Raw genomic sequence first — 21977 nt, 5'->3', positions numbered from 1 at the left:
TCGGTGTTGGTGTGTAATTGAGCGCTGTTGACCGCTTACTACCAAGGGGTCAACTGCTGAGTGTAAGTGCAGTGATATTGGAGGAGGACATCTTATATCACCCTTTGTGTTAAACTGCACTCTTGGGTTTCCTCAACTCTGAACACTAACATTAAAGTTGTGGAAGACTTTTATGTTTTTTATGTGAAAGTGCTGCATTTATATATCTATTAAAAATTATACTAGTTTTATCTTGTACAGAAAATATATTGGTGACACCATCACAAGCTGAACATAGCCTCTGCAGAAAGCAGAGCTTTGGGAGGAGCCCAGCGGACTCCACCCACTACAGGCTGCCTGCAGAAAACTACAGGAGGGGGCGGAGACAAGACCAGTCACCCTGCACAAGGAGAGAGAGCAGCAGTGACCGGTCTTTATTACAGGAAGCTCCTGCACAGTAAAAGTCTCACACTGGATTACTGTACAAATATGGAAGAAATACACAAAGCACATCATTATTCAAGGAAGAATATAAATGACTCTTGTATTGAGACAATATTTGCTTATCCCAGGAGTTCAGCTTTAATAATAATCCATAAGCTATTGGTAGCCTCCTGGTGCAGGTTTGCTGATGTACACAGTTTCCTATCACAAATCTATACGCTCTATCATTTTTGCAGTTTATTAAGCTTGAATATTAGTGAATTGTATCCAAACAGGAAAATAAAGGCAATTTATCTTAATCGTCTGTAGAGTGTAAAAGCAGTTTCCAGTATACTGAGACTTGCCAGTAAAAGGTCTTGTACTATAAACTCAACAGCAACATAAAACTAATCAGGATCCGTCATCTTCATCCATTCAGGATTCTGTGGCTGATGGCGCCTGGCAGTGTATAGACAAATAGTGCAATAAAGAGGGCAAGAATGAGAAGAGCCAGGGCAATGATGATGTATTTCTTGTAATTCCTCCAGATGAGATAGAAGAAGCACTTGAACGGATTCATGAACCACGAGAATGAAGTGTCTGGACGGCTGAAAGACAAAACAAAAAAAATAAAAAATGGGTCATGCATTACATATCAGTTAAATGAATGCAAGGACAGAAATCTATGGTATTCCAGTCTTCATGGCAAGATCACCAGGCATAATTTTAATAAAACCTGGAATTTTAAAAAGATTGAAAATTACTTTTAAAAACTATATTACATGTTGACGCTTGTATGAGAGTTTAATGATTGGGTTTACATCTATGATAACATTTTGACAAAATTTTTCATTTTATATATTTTTTTTTTATATATTTAATTGCATTTTGACTAAATTTTCAAATTGGAGATAAAATAAAACTGAGCAGTCTGCATAAAAAAAAAAAAAAAAAAAACAGTAACTACTAGTGAGCACTTTGCCCTGCTTATAAAACCACAGTAAAGCTATTTACAAATTATTTACAAGCATTTTAATGATTCAGTGGGGGGGGGGGGGGGGGATTTACTAAAACTGGTTCACTCAGAATCTAGTGCAGCTTTTCATGGTAGCCAATCAGCTTCTAACTTCAGCTTGTTCAATTAAGCTTTGACAATAAAACCTGGAAGCTGATTTGTTTCTATGCAGAGATGTTGCACTCTCTGGTTTTAGTAAATAACCCCCTATGTATTTCTGTGCTACAAAAACGAGCAAACAAAACGATAAAAAAAAGAAAAAGAAAAAAATATTACAAATGCAGTGTAATAAGCACTGGTCTGGGTTAACTAATGAGGGGTTAAAGAGGAACACCAATGATTTCATTTTTGTTTTCAACCACTTTGCATTAATTTTAATTATTTGCACATCGGCCCATTTCACGTGTGCAGACTGTTCAGATCCGCCTGTTTTTTTTTTTTTTCAGGCGGATCTGAGCGGTCACTCCATACATCTGCATCTACATCAGTAAGAGCTGTGAAAATGTGGAATAGACTCCCTGCAGAGGTGGTTCTGGCCAGCTCAGTGGATTGCTTTAAGAAAGGCCTGGATTATTTCCTAAGTGTACATAATATACTAACATTTATAGGGAAAGTTGATCCGGGGAAAATCCGATTGCCTCTCGGGGGATCAGGAAGAAATTTTTTCCCCTGCTTTAACAAATTGGATCATGCTCTGCTGGGGTTTTTTGCCTTCCTCTGGATCAACTGTGGGTATAGAATTGGGTATATGGGATTGTATGATATTATTATATATTTATTTATTTATTTTTTTGTGGTTGAACTGGATGGACTTGTGTCTTTTTTTAACCTGACTAACTATGTAACATGGAGCGTCGGATGTCAGCTGCGACATGTCCGCTGACATCTGATCCGCCCACGATCCGATCCACTCTGCAAAATCCAGATGGATGGATGTCCTATTTTCCTTTCGTTTGGCGGATTGGATGAAAATGGACAGGCGGACTCTCTGACAGGTCCATCCCTGCACAGAGATGGACTTGTCATCTGCCCGTTAAGCGGAGATCAACGGAGTGATCCCCGCTGAGCAAGCGGATGGCTAAATACAGACAGCCCAGTGTGAAAGGGGCCATCAAGTGACAGATCATAGGCAGTAATCAAATACATTATGACAACATTGTTACAATTTATTAAAAAATAAAGTGTCTGGGCAACTAGAAGATAAAAATACATTCATTCATAAAGGAGCTGCTCTCAGAGTTCCCGATACCCAGAGCAGGACCCAACTATCTGCAGATGTGTAGTGGAGTTTTGGAGACCTGTTTACTATGCAGAGTGTCCAAAGTGTACATGTTACTGCCATTGGACCTCAGCAGTCTGTAGTGAGATCATTGATTCTGGTAATAGTATTGATATCTACTAGCCTCATGTAACATGTTCCCACTTTCTTATTGTCTTCTGCAGCATAACCCCAGCCAACAATGTATCCTGTCCACACTCTCTGACCCTCATTCCCTCTATTAGGTCTGCAGTTTCTGACAGTCCTCTCAAGTGTAGCGCTGGTATTTTTAATACCGATGCTAGTATTTTTGTAAATTTAAGTTTGTCTGAAGCTGCAGTTTGGTTCAGACTAATTATGCTAAACTTCTGGCTTCTGTACCAGTTTGGCTGGGTTGTGCTAATTTCCACTTGACCGTGAGTGTCGATGTCATCACTGGTAAGTGTTGGAAATGCAACAAGCTAAATGTATTGGGTACCCCTTTTACTCAAAAACAGCCCAGTGGGAGTGGTCTACCTGCTGTGCATTCTGGGTAAGGGAACTTAAGGTACTAACGCCATTTTCGGTTCGTTCGCTTTTCCTGACCTCATGGCCCTCCTGGCCTGAGGTGTGTGCTGCCTTATTTAATGTCTTGGTGCTGGCTGGCCCGAGGCTCTGCAACTGAAAGGTAGGCCCAGAGGTTCTGGGGCTTACTGATCCAGAGATGATCCTGTGCTGTCTTGCCTGCGGGGAGAAGCCAAGCAACTGGAGGATCCAGGGGAGGACTTTTCTGAGGAGGACCGAGCAATAAGGTTGGTGCCTTATGGAAAAGCCTGGAGACTCAGTTGGAGGATGCATCCTGGGTTGTCTACCACACAGTATCGCCGGGTCAGCTGAAAGAATCAGGTACTGTGGGGAAACTCTTTAATTTTGCAACCAGAAGCTTATTGTGCCTTCCTGTGGCAGAGGATTGCATAACAAGATCGCTAAACTTATCAAGTCTGTGGCAGAGGATTGCATAACAAGATCGCTAAACTTATCAAGTCTGTGGCAGAGACTTTGTTCGAGCACCTCAGCGGCTGCTAGGTCAGTGAGAGAGTCCTATCCGGTGATTGCTAGATCCAGCTTGTGGGAATCGTTTGTCCTCTGGATCAAGGGAATACCTACAAAAAACACTACAAAGGTGCCTGAATTCCCCTTATCCTCTACCCCTCTATTGCAAAAGTGTGTGTTTTTGTTAAATAAACACCCAGAAAAAGGACTAAGTGTCGGAGCTAATATTCTTTAATCCACTCTACAACGGGACCCCTAAAACGGACACAGTGAGCAGGTGAGGTAACGGTAAGCCCAACAAAAAACAGCAGTTCCTTTGGGGTCAGTACTACACAAGCATTACATATATTGAATATTATCTGTGGCCCTTTGGTGATGTCAGGGGCTGCATTTGAAGCCCCCTTTAGCTCATAGGTTGACAACCACTGCTGTGGATCGTCTCAGCTCTTCAGCCAATCCATACAATGCACAGCAATTGAAAACTTTGTGCCTGAGCTTCAATTTGCTGCAGTCTTTATTCCCTGGACATTGCATTACATATGAATGGATAGAGAAAATTGCCTTTATAAAATATAAATTAGAAGGTATTTTCACTGCAGGCACAGAATAAATTATTGGCTTAGTCCAGACTCTCACAATATGTATGGGTGAACAACACCTGATGATCTTTGCACATTCAATGCAAGGCTCGTTGCTTTTTATTGAAAGCCCAGCTCCAGCCCAAACTTTTAGTTTTGATTAGAGTGTGGAAAGTGTCCCAGTGATACCTGTCACCACAGGCAGATGTTTATTGCTAGAGTCTGTGGATATACATTTTTTGGCGCCCAACAACCCTCTGCTAAGATTACCTGTGTTGTAAAGAACATGTTTTTTTATTTTACAAGTTTTATCCTGGCTGTGAATTTTATGTAAGTGTCTAAATAGGTTTATAAGAAATGCCTGTGTGGTTCTACTGCCAATACCAAAAAATGCACAACGAAAAACTATACATGGAAAACCAGCCTCTTGAGCCTATAAGACAGCCTTTCTCAATCTTTTCAACACAGAGGAACCCTGGAAATAAAAATAAAAATATACAACTCATCATACATTAGTGTGATGGTCAAAGAGAAGAATGCTTCTTACAAATGTGGTTATTGGGAAGAATTATTCCCTTACAGATAAATAAAAAGATCACTGGTGTCCTTGAGAACTTACCTGAGAGGCAGACATTGACCATTGCTCAGGGAACCCCTAGCAACCTCTAGAGGAACCCAAGGGTTCCACGGAACCCTGGTTGAGAAACCCTGCTATAAGATATTGATAAGATTGAAGGACGGTCAACAAAAATGTTGAACGAGTCAACGGATAAACCATATCAGGAGACATTTTAGGAACTTTATATGTACAGTCTGGAGGTAAGAAGGGAAAGGCAAGACATGAATGAAACCTTTAAATATATCAAGGGTGTGAATAAGGTTCAGGAGGGCAGTATTTTCAATTTGAGGCCAAGATCAAGAACACAGGGGCATGAGCTCAAACTAGCAGGAAGAAAACTCAAAACTAATCTTAGAAAACATTCATTTTACAGAAAAAGCAGTTGATGAAAATACTTTTATAGGTAGTGAGTCAGACAACAGTAAGTGGATTCAAACATGTTTGGGACAAACATATATCTATACTCAGACAAAAAAAAAGTAAAAACAAAAAAAACAAAAACATATATAAATATTAAAATTGACCACTTGGTCTTTTTCTGTTGTCGCTCTTCTATGATCCAGACAGCTAGGGACCATGTGATCTTATCCCTGGCTTTGGTTCACATTAGGGAGCTCCAGTGTTTTTATTTTTGTTTTGTTTTTTCAGTCATTACAAGGAAGGGTACTTTTTTTTACATGAGCTTCGTTAATTTATATGGAATGTGAATTTTAATGATAGCTCCTTAGTAAATAGTCTTCTAAATGTATTATTTCATAATCCATAAAAAATGACAATACAAAGCAGCAGACTCCAAAATGTATAAAACATGTGAATAAATCAGTAGCTAGAAAAGGAAAATTGTCTGCTTGTTCTGTTTGATTAATTTACAGGAGGACGGAAATAACACACGCTGCTTAATTGCTGCTTCTTCCCCAGTGGCCATAAATTAAAATTCCTGAGGAATGCTTCATTTTGTTTTACCGCTATTGACATCAGTATATGAATTACCGGCTTCTCTCCAGAGATGCTTTCTCTGTTTACATTGTCTTCTAATGTGTCCATACTTTAAAATATGTTCCGGTCCTCATTCTTTTATTATAAATGGAAGTGTTTATTTAGTCTGGCATAATGTAGACTACAAGACATTACCTTCAACTTATTATTATAACCCAACCTTACTATTCTCATTAGTTTAATCTCATTGCATGCTTATCATAGCCTTTGAGGGCCCACAAGAGACCACTATAATTGAAAGGACTGGCTATAGCAAAACATTTCTTCCAAATGAGTGTTCCCCCAATGAAGTCTCCATGACGAAAGGAATAGGGAGGAGGCAGAAATATAACAAATACTGGTTTCTGCTACTGGATGTAGCGTTGCACACGAATGCTTTAAAAGGTTAAATAGACTCTATTTCACTGCTCCACATATGGTGGATCTGTTCTTACATTAGGTCCGTTTGGAATTCCATTTCTTTTTTTTAAATATTTTATTTTCACCGGAAAAAGGCAGTTCCATGTCATCAAGACAATAGTACAAAAGTGGTACATCAGTCTACATGGTTTGAACATGTCCAACTAGTAAATGAAAGCTGAATATACAAAGGTTCGATGAGTGATCGTAAAATAAATTTTTAAAAAAAGAGGGGAAGGGGAGTTTGGAGTAGCATGGTAGTATGTTTCAATAAAGATAGCCAGAAGTGGCCTTAAATCAGCTAAGCTATGGTTCAAAAAGCGCCTTCCCCTCTTCAGATTAGACAAACGTATTACAGGATTTAGAGTACTTTTCACATTGTGTTGTTCTGTGAGGATTAGGTCCTCCATCTTATTTATTTCTTCCACTTTATTAAGCCAAAGAGTAATGGTCGTTTCCTGTGAACTTTTCCAATTGAGAGGAATGACGAATTTTGCTGTGTTTAAAAGGTGTCGTACAATTGATTGTTTATACATTTCTGCTGGAATGGCTAAGACATGTATTTAAAAAAAGCTGGATCATCAGGAACCTCATAATCAGTGAATTTTTAGGCAATTCTCTGAATTTCTTTCCAGAAGTATTCAAATTTGGGGCAGGACCAAAAGACATGGCGTAGCATTTCTCGCCCCTTCTGGCATCTCCAACAGCGATCGGTGATGTTAGGGAAAAATATATGTAGCAGAGAAGGAGTATGATACCACCTCATCATAATTTTAAAATTGATTTCCTGAATTCTTGTATAAATTGAGGATTTGAGGAAAAAACTGATAATGTTATGTTGTTGGTCTCGTGTAAAAGTATGGTTTAGATCCGCTATCCATTTCATTATGCAGGATAGGTGATGTTCTTCAGGAGGAGTGATCAATAGATTGTAGGTTTTATAAAGGACCTGAGGTAAGACCCCCTTATCCGAGCAATATTCATTAAAAGTGGAAAAAAATTATGACTTTTTTTCAATTTTTACAGCTCAGGCATTCATTAAAAAACACAGGATCAATCACATGAATGGAAATTTAATAAATCAGTCATAATAGCCTTGTTGGATAAGATAGAATAAAAAAAGGGTCTGATATCACAATTATATGATAAGTTATTTGATAAATTTCAAGAAGTGGCGGACCAGCAAGGCCAGCATGATCTGGCTATATAGGGCCAATTTCAGATGCACAATGGGCACAGGCACTATCGGCAATACCCCTGGCCTCCCTATCCCCAATGCAAAACCTACGACAATTATTTATCCTACACAGGGCTCACTATACACCAGAAAAATTATTCAGAATAGAAATGTAGAGATACTGCCCAATGCCCTAGATGTAAAGGGAGCCCTGCTAATTTAATACATATGCTATGGAGATGCCCTAAACTTCATCGTTATTGGCATGAGGTTGTGTCTATGATTAACAACGCGTTTGGGACTGGGTTGTCTCCAGAGCCGGGGGGGGGGGGGGTGGGGGGGTGTCTTCTGGGTATCCCGGATGATTGGAAGACAGCACGGTAACAATAATAAGGAGTCTATTCCAGGCCCGTAAGCTTATAGCACAAAAATGGATATCTCACACCCACCAACAGTAGCAGAATGGAAAACACAATTAAGGGAAACCCTAATTAAGGAAAGATGTATCTTTCTACACAGAGATTGCCCAGAGAAATTCAAAAAGATATGGAGAAGATGGTCTGATATTTTGTATGGATGATGAGATGGGAGTAAATAAATAGATACATTTATGAGCAATAGGGAGAGAGAGGGGGGAAATTTGGGGTTGTGTTTTGTTATGGGTCGTGTTTTTTTTTGTTTGTTTTTTTTTTTTAATATGTACATGGGTGGAATGTTGTTTGTGATGTATGCATATGAAAGCAATAAAAATTGATTTGAGTAAAAAAAAAAAAAATATGACTAGAGCCCCGTGGACCTGGTAAAGAATGTAAAAAATAGAGGAATCCATTAAGGAGGTAATAGAAGATTCAGAAAGTGGGATGCCAGATGGCGGCCAGTGTTTTATAAGCCGTATCATGAAAAACAGAATTGCAGGTTTCCTAAGAGGGGAGGCATGTTTAAATAGGTGTGAACATATTCAAGTTGTGGGTCCTATCAAAGGATGTGATTTCAATGCCTCGTAGCATGGTGCCCCCGTTAATTGTCCATTGCTTTGAGCTTGTTCAAGTTACATCCAAAGTTTGGCATCGTAATGAGGGCACCAGTTAATTAGTCTACCTAGGTGGGCTGCTTGATAGTATTTAAGGATGTCTGGGACTACAAGACCCCCCCCCCCCAAACTTTGCACTTTGAATGTAATGCACTCTTGTTATTTAATGTCCCTTTAAGACCCTCCCGCTGTTAGTGAGATTTGTGTTCGGGGGCTTGGATAATCGTGCTTGGGTTCCTGCCCCTATTTTCTGAGAGAGAAAAAAAACCCTGTGTGTATATATATATATATATATATATATATATATATATATCTAAAGTTGTTTGCTATTCATTATAACATTATTTACTGCTGACCCCTGAGCAAGCTACTAAGTCAGCTGCGGCTCTTTAAGTCCAGCGAACATTCCACACAGACAGATTGGACAGGCAATGCTTGACATAAGGGGCGTAGAATCAAAAGATAAACTCATATCATTTGCCCTACCCAAACCCCGTGCAAAGAAATAATTTGTGTGAAGCTTTCCTTTCATGTTTCATTATGTTCTCAATAGGATTTATTCTGTCTTTAATCAAATCTTTATAAGTGAATATGTGCTGCATAGGAAAAATACATATTTAATCAAGCAGACTCTGTTCTTTATTTGATAATCTTTGATGTATAGTTGTAACGTATCCCTGAGTCCTTTTATTCCTGTAGTGAAGACTACAAAACTGCCAGTGCCTGACTAATTCATCAAAGTGCTTTTGCAATCAAAGCATTGATTAAATCATCCATTTTCTAGGTTTGATTTTAAAGGGCCTTTCCACCCACAAGTGATATTTTGGTTTCAAGTGGAGTCTGGTAGGCTGAGTCAACCCTTCATTTCTTCTGCAACAGTGATATTTCCCGTACATAATTCCAAACTCTGTTCTTGTCTACCTGGGAGTCTTGAGTGTACCTAACCACCTTTGTCATAGCTCCCAACTGCCCCTCTTTCCTCCTCATTTGTCCCTCATTTTAGTCTGATTTATATAGTTGTATATAAAATCCACTTTTTATCTTTCAAAAAGTGTTTCCCAGTGCTAAACCTTTCATCTAGTTTCTAAATTGCTGCATTCGTAAATTTCAAAAGCCAGTATAAATAGTAGTGGTAAAAAAAAAAACTTGTGGGTTGAACTAATCATTTTTTAGTGCAATTCTCCTTTAAAGGGGCATGGCAAGGGGGCGTGTCCTATGCCTACATACTTTTACTAATAGGTGTCCCTCGTTCCCATCTCAAAAAGTTGGAAGGTGTGCCTTTGCCTGTCCCAGCTTCTCCTGTTACAATTTTCATAATATAAAATACAGAGAGAGTTGGGGCCCCTCATAATGACAACAGCAGGTGTTCAGAGCTAGAAAGAACAGTTCTCAACAATACATTCCCCTTGAGATATAAGAAATTGTCAGGTGGTTAAATTCTGTAGCACCAATCAAAAACTGTAATATCAATTTTGGCTGGCCTGACCCTTTAAAAAGACAATCTGAGCCAAACAACTAAACATATAGCTGAATCGCTACAGATCTTCATAGCTATGGAGCAGGCAGAATCAGTTGATGACCATAGTATGGGGCAGATGAGCTCCCATTGAAAGCATTTATTGGATAGGATATAAAACTTGAAAGCTAACGTGCCACCTGAGATATGAGACACCAGCATCTCCCTGCAGGGCTGGATTGACTATTATGCAGAACTTGCATGTACTTGTGCCCCTAAGGGAAGAGGTCACCACCAAATTTTCCCCTAGTTATCATACCCTTAAAACAGGGGTCTCCAAACTGCGGCCCAAGAGCCAGATGTGGCCCTATGCTAGCCTTTATCCGGCCCTTTGGGCACTATTCCTCCCACTGATATGAGGCACTATTCCTCCAACTGACACCAACAAGGGGGCACTATTTCTTCCACTGATACCAATGATGGGATACTATTCCTCCTACTAATAGGGGGACTACTCTTCCTCCTACTGACCCCCAACCCTGAGGCCATATTTACTTTCACTGATGCTGGGCCCAGGACATTTTTTTCCGCCACTAGCCACAATCCGGCCCTCCTAAAGTCTAAAGGGCAATAAACAGGCCCTTTATTTGAATAGTTAGGAGACCCCTGCCTTAAAGTATAACATTTTATTTTATCAAACATACTAAAGATCCCCACAGAACGACTAAACAATAAGACAGGCTGGATGCCTCGTCTCTGCTAGCAAATTAGTTTAGATGACTTGTTCAAAGACTATGCAATGGAAAAAAAATCTAGACGATTAAAGACATATTAAGGGATAAGTAAATAATTTGCTTATAGAAGTTCAAAATGAAAACATATTAACATCAAAAGTGAGATTTTTTTAAAGTGAATTTTTAAGATTTTTTGTGTACATTTTTCATGGTTTGTTAACAGTGTTAAGCATAAAAAAGTGGTTTCAAGCTCACATACATAACAAATAACACACTGCCACCAGTCACTCTAGCCCACAAGACATAGAGAACTCCTCATACAGTTTGTGATTTAAAAAAATTGGGTTTGACATTAATCCAGGCTAGGCAAGGCTGAAAAAGTTAACCCATTCTATATCCCCTTCCCGCCGAGCGTACGTAGATGTGCGTACTCGGCTTTCCGGGGGGTATACCGGGATGATGCCCGCAGCTGCAGGCATCATCCCGGTACCGTTTTTTTCAGCAGGCGATTGGCTATCCATGCATAACAACCGATGCGGCTAAAAGCTGCTCGGCTGTTATGCCGGAGGAGCGGGAGTGGACGTCCCCCCTCCTGCCGCCTCCCGCCGCTGTTACCGGTGCTCCCGCTCGATCGGGAGCACCGATTCAAATTCCGCTGCCTCCGGCTGCTGGGGAGGAACTGGAACGAAGCCGTAATTGGCTTTGTTCCAGTCTCCTCATCGTAAACACGGAAGCAACGTCCTGACGTCACTTCCCATTTACTCAGCTGCCAATGGCGCCGGTTTAAAAAAAATATCCGGTATTCAGAATTGCCGTTTTCGGCGATCTGAATACATTGAAGTGTAAAGGAGGGTCTTTTAGACCTCTGATCCCTCCATAAAGAGTACCTGTCACCACCTATTACTGTCACAAGGGATGTTTACATTCCTTGTGACAGCAATAAAAGTGATCAATTTTTTTTTAGTCATTTTAAAATAAATTAAAAAAAAAAAAATTTTTTAAAGCGCCCGCCGTCCCCGCGAGCTCGCGAAGCAAAGAAAATGCATACGGAAGTCGCGCCTGCGTATGTAAACGGTGTTCAAATCACACATGTGAGGTATCGCCGCGATCGTCAGAGCGAGAGCAATAATTCTAGCACTAGACCTCCTCTGTAACGCTAACCTGGTAACCATAAAAAAAATTTAAAGCGTCGCCTATTGAGATTTTTAGGTACCATACTTTGTCGTCAATCCACAAGTGCGCGCAATTATAAAGTGTGACATGTTTGGTATCTATTTACTCGGCGTAACATTATCTTTCACATTACACAAAAAAATTGGGCTAATTTTACTGTTTTGTTTTTTTATTCATGAAAGTGTCCCTTTTCCCAAAAAGTTGCGTTTAAAACACCGCTGCGCAAATACCGTGTGACATAAAATATTGCAACAATCGCCGTTTTATTCTCTAGAGTCTCTGCTAAAAAAATATATAATGTTTGGGGGTTCCAAGTAATTTTCTAGCAAAAAATATGGATTTTAACTTGTAAACGCCAAATTCCAAAAATAGGCTTAGTCATGAAAGGGTTATTTGAATAATAAGTAGATATGAGGCCTCTAATGCCTTTTTTAAATCTAAAATTCAGTTGGGAAAACCATCAGAGCTTTTTCTGACCAAAATTCCAATCATGTGTACGCAGCATAAGAGTTAATTCCTTTCTGCAGACAACCCTATGTACTTAGAAAATTATATTAGCTGAATCGGAACAATTTCATGACAATTTCAGACTTTTAAATGACAGTGAAGCTGTCGCACTAAGACATTATGCTCCTTCAGTCCCATTCATGTTAATGTCTGATTATAATTTCATGACCTTTAATGGAATACACAAATGAACTAAATGGATGTTTTATGTATTTTATGTATTTGGCCAGAGTGGAAATGTATGGTTACATCAGAGGTTTTACTTACAGAACATTGACACACTTGGACTTGGCAACTCTTACATGAGGTGTCAGTGTTCTTCTAGAATACTCTGAAAGCACCTACAACTAGGGGTCTTATGTAGAAATATTGTCTCTCTGGTTGAAGTTACCAGTTGCCTTGCATACTGTTGTATCCAAAACTCTTGAATGGTCCATCCATGTCATTGGCTTCAATGACTCTGTTGCTAGACTAAACAAATCAAACCTTAGACAAGCTGTAAACGTAGACAAATAATATTTACCAAGCCATGTACTATAATTTATGCTCCCTTAAAGAGCTACTTTACAGCCACTGGTGGGCTTGATACTGTGTCTCTGTCAAGTCCTATACTGCCATAGCAGCCAGGGGGTTGAACAAAAGTGCAATGCCCTAGCATAAATTCCTACTACTGTATAGGCGAGGGACTGCCATAGATTACTATTTAGCTTTTGATGTACAAACAATTATATATTTCTCATATCTATACAGTCTGAGCACCATCTTTACTAGCAGTCAATCTTTCTGATTTCAGAAAAGATTTCAAACCTCAATTCACAAAGGGATTTAATTATTTACTGAACAGTCCCCTTTTGTGATTAAACAGATAAAGTTAAAGCTGAACTCTACTTATTGTAAATTATAACCTCATTGGTTCCCCAGTTACCCCCAGGTATTCTAGCCAAAATCATTTAAAACCAATGCTGTGCTGTCTTTGATAGGTAGCCCTTATTCCTGTAGGAGCAGCTGGAACTTTGTTTGTAGTAAAACAGTTAAATGTAGAACTGAAGCAAAAAATCCTTGCATATACCAAACTGTGGACTTGGCTTGTAGTGAAAGTAGTTAAAGTGGTTGTAAACCCAAGAAAAAAAAAACCTGCAAGACAAAAGCATAATGAGCTAGTAGTATGCATTGCATACTAGCTCGTTATGAATTACTGACCTGAGATCGAAGCCCCGGCAGCCGTCCTTGTACACCGCTCCGGCGGCCAACATCGCTCTCCAATTGGCGGAGCCATGATGATGTCATGCACGCGGGAGCCACCAGTAACGGCACACTCACTGAAGCAACGGCACGTACATGCTATTGCTTCAGTTTGCTTCAGCGCGCATGTGCCGATGACATCGGCACATGCAAATACAGGGGATATCTCCTAAACTATTGAGGTTTACGAGATATCCAGGGTAGCTACAGTTAAGCTTTATTATAGGCTTACCTGTTGCAAAAAGTGTGTTGTAAGGGTTTACAACCACTTTAACAGCAGCTTCTTACTTTAGAGAAATAAGAGCATAGTCCCTTCACAAGAAATTCGATAAACTAAGCTCTTCAGGACACCAGCCAATGTCCCCTTTAGCAAACACACAGCTGACCCTCTAGCACAAGAGGGGTGGCAGCAGCCCAAAAGTCTCTAAGATCTCTCAGTAGTCTATATTCACAATATATTCAGGGAAAGCTGGTTGCCCATTTCCAGGTGATACCAGACAAAATCTTCAGTACACAGTCCCTCAGTCAGCTCTCTGAAGCGTCAGCATCCAGGCCCTCAGGTCACCCACTTACAGCAAGCACATGGCAGCACTGCCCTGGAGGGCAGCAAGTCCGCCAGGCTGGACTGATCCTCTCTAGGACAAAGACCCAGAGCCCAGTATGCTCAGAGAATATACTGTATATAGTTATCCAGCAAGCCATCAGGGCCCAGATTTCTGGGATTTGCCAGGACTGTATAAATATTCATGCTGCCATCTGCATAGCTCCACACCCATGATCCAGAAAATTCTCACAGATTTTCTGGACAGCAGAGGGAGTAAGCAGCAGCCAAGAAGACTGAGCAGACCTAACAAGTCAATGTCAGCTTCACTGAATACAGTGAGCAACTAAATTTACAGCATTTGCAGCCAAACTGAATACATTGTTACAAGCTAAATGTACCTATCAAAAGTGCAGCTCCACAAAACACAATGAGCCAACACTAAATCTACAGTGCCTTAAAAAATACCATAACCCTTGAAATTTTCCACATTTTTTCATGTTACAACTAAAAATTTAAATGTATTTTATTGGGATTTTATGTGATAGACCAACACAAAACGTCGTATTTGGTCCATCGGACTAGCATACAGGCGAATGGTTTTCCCGATAGAAATTGATTCCATCGGACAGATTTGAAACATGTTCTATTTCTAGGTCCATCTGAATTTTTGAAGAAAGAAGTCAGATGAAGCCAACACACGATCGTAATATCCAACGGAATGATTCCGTCAGACCTTTTCTGCCAGAAACTCCGGTCATGTGTACGCGGCATGAAAGTTTTTGGTAGAGAACCTTATTGAACAAACAGCATCATGAAGGCCAAGGAACACACCAGGCAGGTGAGGGATAAAGTTGTGGAGAAATGTAAAGCAGGGTTAGGTTATAAAAAAAAATGCCCCAAGCTTTGAACATCTCACAGAGCACTGTTCAATCCATCATCCAAAAATGGAAACAGTATGGCGCAACGCAAACAGTATGGCGCAACGCAAGACATTTCTGTCCACCTAAACCGACAGGCCGGCAAAGAAAGCAATAATCAGAGAAGCAGCCAAGAGGCCCATGGTAACTCTGGAGGAACTGCAGAGATCCACAGCTCAGGTGGGCGAATCTGTCCACAGGACAATAATTAGTTGTGCACTCCATAAATCTGGCCTTAATGAAAGAATGGCAAGAAGAAAGACATTGTTGAAAGAAAGCCATAAGAAGTTCCATTTGCAGTTTGCAAGACGCCATGTGAAGGACACAGTAAACGTGGAAGAAGGTGCTCTGGTCAGATAAGACCATACTTTAACTTTTTAGCCTGAAAGCAAAATGCAAACTAACACTGCACATCACCCTGAACACACCATTCCCACTGTGAAACATGGTGGTGGCAGCATCATGTTGTGGGGATGCTTTTCTTTAGCAGGGACAGGGAAGCTGGTCAGAGTTGATGAGAAGATGGATGGAGCCAAATACAGGGCAAGCTTAAAAGAAAACCTGTTAGCCCTTGTACACGCGGTCGGAGATTCCGACGGAATGTGTCCGATCGGACCGTATTTTCGGATAATCCGACTGTGTGTGGTCTCCATCGGACTTTTTCCGTCAGAATATCCGACGGACCAAGTTTTACAACTTGGCTATAAAATTTTCCGACAACATGCTCCGATCGGACATACTCCGATCATGTGTAGCCTACTCCAACGGACAAAGTGCCACACATGCTCAGATAAAATTCCTAGACCAAAGCTATTGGCTACTAGCCTGAATGTAGTCCCGTCGTAACGAAATAACGTCATCACGTTATGTACAATCGGATTTTCCGACAACTTTGTCCGACCGTGTGTATGCAACAGTTTCGGACAAAATCCGTCGGACAAAATCCGTCGGACAAAATCCAACGGATTTGGTTGTCAGAATGTCCGACTGTGTGTACAAGGGCTTAGAGTCTGCAAAAGACTTGAGACTGGGGCGGAGGTTCACATTCCAGCAGAACAACGACCCTAAACATACAGCCAGAGCTACAATGGAATGGTTTATATCAAAGCATATTCATGTGTTAAAATGGCCCAGTCAAAGTCCAGACTTAAATCCAATTGAGAATCTGTGGCAAGACTTAAAAATTGCTGTTCAAAGACACTCTTCGTCCAACTTTCCAGAGCTTGAGCTATTTTGCAAAAAAAATGGGAAAAAATGTCACTCTCTAGATACGCAAAGCTGGAAGAGACATCCCCAAAAAGACTTGCAGTTGTAATGACAGTGAAAGGAGGTTCTACAAAGTATTGGCTATAAAGTATTGACTACAAATGCACACCACACTTTTCACATATTTATTTGTGGGGTATGAATACTTTTTCAAGGCACTGTAATCCCAGCACCTATCTAGAAGGGCACTACAGATGTATAGCATATTGTAGATCGAGTGTTATCCCTACTGACTGTCTTCACCTCTGCAACCTCCAGCATCCAGAGCAGGCATGGACACAGGTGTCAGTCATGATGGATGGTGGACCGCTGTGAATAATGCTCCTGTATGACACAGGGACACGGGGATGCTGTAAATGACAGCTCAGCTGTCCAATTACTTAAAAGTGTTGGGATCAGCTGCTTCTGGGAAACAGGCTGCTTCTATTGCTCACTGAGAACTTCTCACAGTTTTCAGAGATAAGAGACTTGATCGAGGCTGATCAGTAGAGGTAGCTGTACATTAACTAACAATTTAAAGCGAAGCTCAGCCCAAAAGGGGACGCTCTGCTTATTTGCCCTGGTTTTGACATTAGCCACAGTAACGTCACCTGGAAGTTCGACCCCCCCCCCCCCTCCTCCTTCCCCCAACTGCCAGGCCATTCAATAAGTGCAGTGCACTTCACGCCTGTGCAGTAAGAAACCGCCGGTGAAGCTTCACCGTCGATTTCCTTTACCCAAAATGGCGACAGCAGCACCCAAGAGCCAATTGAAAAATCGGCTCGAGTAAGGACACTGCTGGATTAGTGGACGGGTAGGTTTCCTAATATTAAAAGTAAGCAGATACAGTATTTGTAGCTGCTGACTTTTAATTTTTTTTCTGATGGAGCCTGGAGCTCCGCTTTTAAGGTAAGACAAGTGTTCATCTTAAACTATTTCTTGGACAACCTCTTTAAATATTACATTCTATTCTGAGAACAATATTCTCCGGAACAGCATGTTAAAATGTGACCATTAAATCTTTCCAACATAGTCTGGCACATGAAAGCAGCGGTAGGTTAATTCTTTTATTATCACTGAATGGACACGTTCATAATTTATAAGCAACATTGAAGCCATAAACCTTATTAGGGTGGAGGATATCCATTGTGAGGTGGAGGTGTCAGGATGATGAAGTGGAGGCTGATCTGACCAGACTGAGGTGATCTCATTACCTCCGCCGAGCCTAGCGATTTATGTGTCACTGCTAACCTGATTTGTCATGTTAGCAGTGCAGTGGAATGAAATGAACCAAAAGTTTTATTTTTATTGCCTTGCTGTCTACTTTATGCCGGCATGCAGTTTTTGCATTTACTTCTGCTTTGGAAAAACTTGGACTAGTATTGGTTTTTTTATCTAAATAAAACTTGTCTTTGTCAGGATGATGAAGTGGAGAGATAAGAGAAAGCCACCAACTGTTTTCATCATTTGATATAAAGAAAAGGCAAAAACCTATACTTGTTTATATACTTCCATACTGAAACGCAATTAAAAAATATATATTAAGTGCCACTATGAGTTCATGCAATAAACATTATGAACCAGTCAAAAAAAAATGAAAATATTGTCTATGTACCTCTACCACAATAAAATGTGGCAGAGGAACATAGACAATCCCATTAGTCGAAAAAAATATCCTGCTCCCACTCAAGTGGTGCTCATCATGACCCACTGCATTTGAAGGGAGTTGGAAAAAACCCCAAAAAGATGGTGTATTAATAAAACAATTAAAAAAACGTTCACTAAGGAAAAAGCTAACATGCTGAATGCCTCATCCATGAGGATTGTTCATATCAAGTGAAGAAACACCAGAGATACAAAGAGGGTTTCCAAAAGGGACTTCTCTACTATCTCCAATAGATGTGGTGTATCACTATCAAAAGAGCAAAGCAAAGTAAGCCCTTGTAAACACGGTCGGAGATTTCGACAACCAAATCCGTCGGATTTTGTCCGTCGGATTTTGTCCGACGGATCTTGTCCAAAACTGTTGCATACACACGGTCGGACAAAGTTGTCGGAAAATTCGACCTTTCAGAACGTGATGACGTAATTTCGTTACAATTGGACTACGTTCAGGCTAGTAGCCAATAGCTTTGATGTAGGAATTTGATCTGAGCATGCGTGGCACTTTGTCCGATCGGAATTCTCTACACATGATCGCAGTATGTCCGATCGGAGCATTTTGTCGGAAAATATTTCCGGCAAGTTGGAAAATTTGGTCCGACGGATATTCCGACGGAAACAGTCCGATGCAGACCACACACAGTCGGAATATCCGACAAAACGGTCCGATCAGACACATTCTGTCTGAATCTCCGACCGTGTGTACAAGGGCTAACAGTTCATTTGCTGTAAAATAGTCATGTCATGGACTATTTAAAGACTTACATGTACCTTAGGCACAAATTGTGGGACAAGCAGGGCTATCAGCTGTTAGGAATTAGGGAGTATCTTTGTCTATGGTATTTTTTTCTACTGTAAAATCAGTATCTTGGAAAAAGCTCTCTTTGTTTTTCCAATAACTTTTTTAAAAGATGACCATTTCTTAGTTTTAAGTATTTTTCAAAAATCATATCTTACTTATCTCTATGCATGAACATCACCTTGCCCCCCTTTGTAAACCAGTTTTAGTTTAATGAGATCAGAAGACTTCTAAGGATTTCCAAATTCTTATTGAGTGTCTAAAAAAAAATTTCAATATCCTTAGTAACTGGGCTGACAAAGGCAGGCATGTTGGTGTTCAGTAGGGATGAGCTTCGAGTTCGAGTCGAACTCATGTTCTACTCGAACATTGCCTGTTCGCCTGTTCAGCGAACAGTGAACAATTTGGGCTGTTCGCAGCAAATTCGAAAAGCCGGAACACCCTATACAAGTCTATGGGAGAAATCTAAAGTGCTCATTTTAAAGGGTAATATGCAGATTACTGTCCTAAAAAGTGTTTGGGGACCCGGGTCCTGCCCCAGGGGACATGGATCAATGCAAAAAAAAGTTTTAAAAACGGCCGTTTTTTCAGGAGCAGTGATTTTAATAATGATTAAAGTGAAACAATAAAAGTGTAATATTCCTTTAAATTTCGTAGCTGGGGGGTATCTATAGTATGCCTGTGAAGGGGCGCATGTTTCTGGTGCTTAGAACTGTCGCTGCACAAAGTGTCATTTGTGCAGGAAAAAAAGTCCTTTAAAATCACTTGCGGCTAAATTGTCGGGTCTCCGTAATACAGAGAACACTCAATGAGTGTTCTCTGTATTAGCCGACAATTCATTCATTCATTGATTAAAAAAAAAAAAAAAAATTCAATTACCAGGCCCTTCAGGTCTGACATGGATATTAAGGGGAACCCCGTGTCAAATTTTAAAAAAAAATTGACGTGGGGGTCCTCCCAAATATCCATACCAGACCCTTCAGGTCTGATATGGATATTAAGGGGAACCCCGCATCAAATTTTAAAAAAAATTGACGTGGGGTCCCCCTAAAAATCCATATCAGACCCTTTATCCGAGCACGCAACCTGGCAGGCTGCAGGAAAAGAGGGGGGGACGAGAGAGCGGCCCCCCTCCCTCCTGAACCGTACCAGGCCACATACCCTCAACAATGGGAGGATGCTTTGGGGGTCTGTGACCCCTCAAAGCACCTTGTCCCCATGTTGATAAGGACAAGGGCCTCATCCTCACAACCCTGGCCGTTGGTTGTGAGGGTCTGCGGGCGGGGGGCTTATCAGAATCTGGAAGCCCCCTTTAACAAGGGGACCCCCAGATCCCGCCCCCCCCCCCTGTTTGAAATGGTAAGGGGGTACAAAAGTACCCCTACCATTTCACAAAGAAAGTGTCAAAATGGTTAAATAAGACAAACACACTTTTGAAAAATTCCTTTATTAAAAATGAAAAAAAAAAAAGATTGCAGCGGTGCTAATCCACTCTTGCTATCCAGCGACGGATCTCCGGGGTCCAGCGATGGATGATCATATCCAGCGACGGGGGAATCTCTCAGTCCAGCGCTGTCCATACATCCTTCTTCTGTCTCCTCTCCGGAGACACTGCAGAGAGCACAGCGCTGACGTTTCTTATATTGGGAGGGCGGGGCCACCCGTCCCCAACCCCGCCCCTCTGACGCTGGAGAGGGAAGCCAGGGGTTCCCCAGTGACGTGTGGGTGACCCCGCCCCCTCTGATGTAACGGAAACCTTTGTTACATCAGAGGGGGCGGGGTCACCCACACGTCACTAGGGAACCCCTGGCTTCCCTCTGCAGCGTCAGAGGGGTGGGGTCAGGTGACGGGTGGCCCCGCCCTCCCAATATAAGAAACGTCAGCGCTGTGCTCTCTGCAGTGTCTCCGGAGAGGAGACAGAAGAAGGATGTATGGACAGCGCTGGACTGAGAGATTCCCCCGTCGCTGGATATGATCATCCATCGCTGGACCCCGGAGATCCGTCGCTGGATAGCAAGAGTGGATTAGCACCGCTGGAATCTTTTTTTTTTTTTTTTCATTTTTAATAAAGGAATTTTTCAAAAGTGTGTTTGTCTTATTTAACCATTTTGACACTTTCTTTGTGAAATGGTAGTGGTACTTTTGTACCCCCTTACCATTTCAAACAGGGGGGGGGCGGGATCTGGGGGTCCCCTTGTTAAAGGGGGCTTCCAGATTCTGATAAGCCCCCCGCCTGCAGACCCTCACAACCAACGGCCAGGGTTGTGAGGATGAGGCCCTTGTCCTTATCAACATGGGGACAAGGTGCTTTGAGGGGTCACAGACCCCCAAAGCATCCTCCCAATGTTGAGGGTATGTGGCCTGGTACGGTTCAGGAGGGAGGGGGGGGCGCTCTCTCATCCCCCCCTCTTTTCCTGCGGCCTGCCAGGTTGCGTGCTCGGATAAAGGGTCTGATATGGATTTTTAGGGGGACACCCACGTCAATTTTTTTAAAAAATTTGATGCGGGGTTCCCCTTAATATCCATATCAGACCTGAAGGGTCTGGTATGGATATTTGGGGGGACCCCCACGTCAATTTTTTTTTTAAATTTGACACGGGGTTCCCCTTAATATCCATGTCAGACCTGAAGGGCCTGGTAATTGAATTTTTTTTTTTTTTTTTAATCAATGAATGAATGAATTGTCGGCTAATACAGAGAACACTCATTGAGTGTTCTCTGTATTACGGAGACCCGACAATTTAGCCGCAAGTGATTTTAAAGGACTTTTTTTCCTGCACAAATGACACTTTGTGCAGCGACAGTTCTAAGCACCAGAAACATGCGCCCCTTCACAGGCATACTATAGATACCCCCCAGCTACGAAATTTAAAGGAATATTACACTTTTATTGTTTCACTTTAATCATTATTAAAATCACTGCTCCTGAAAAAACGGCCGTTTTTAAAACTTTTTTTTGCATTGATCCATGTCCCCTGGGGCAGGACCCGGGTCCCCAAACACTTTTTAGGACAGTAACTTGCATATTACCCTTTAAAATGAGCACTTTAGATTGTGAACGTTCGAGTCCCATAGACTTTAATAGGGTTCTAAAGTTCACACGAAGTTTAGGTCTGTTCGCAGGTTCTGGTGCGAACCGAACAGGGGGGTGTTCGGCTCATCCCTAGTGTTCAGCGAGCAGGATAGAAAGAA

General features: G+C 41.3%; 1 protein-coding gene across 3 annotated transcripts in view; it reads right to left on the bottom strand.

Moving 5' to 3' along the window:
- Positions 1-537: 537 nt before the first annotated feature.
- Positions 538-21977, bottom strand: part of FER1L6 (fer-1 like family member 6) — a 276448-nt gene continuing 255008 nt past the window's right edge. For all 3 annotated transcript variants that reach the window (XM_077493299.1, XM_077493300.1, XM_077493301.1), the window contains exon 41: positions 538-1010. In XM_077493299.1, coding sequence (XP_077349425.1) covers positions 830-1010 — 181 coding nt within the window. In that variant the 3' untranslated portion in view covers positions 538-829. The remainder of the gene's footprint in view (positions 1011-21977) is intronic.

This window comes from Lithobates pipiens, unplaced genomic scaffold (assembly GCF_037356315.1).
Source record: "Lithobates pipiens isolate NorthernLeopardFrog02 unplaced genomic scaffold, aLitPip1_a1.2 Scaffold_19, whole genome shotgun sequence".
Lineage (NCBI taxonomy): Eukaryota > Metazoa > Chordata > Amphibia > Anura > Ranidae > Lithobates > Lithobates pipiens.
Note: the sequence above shows the minus strand (reverse complement) of the source record. Positions and strands in the feature narration are given on the sequence as shown.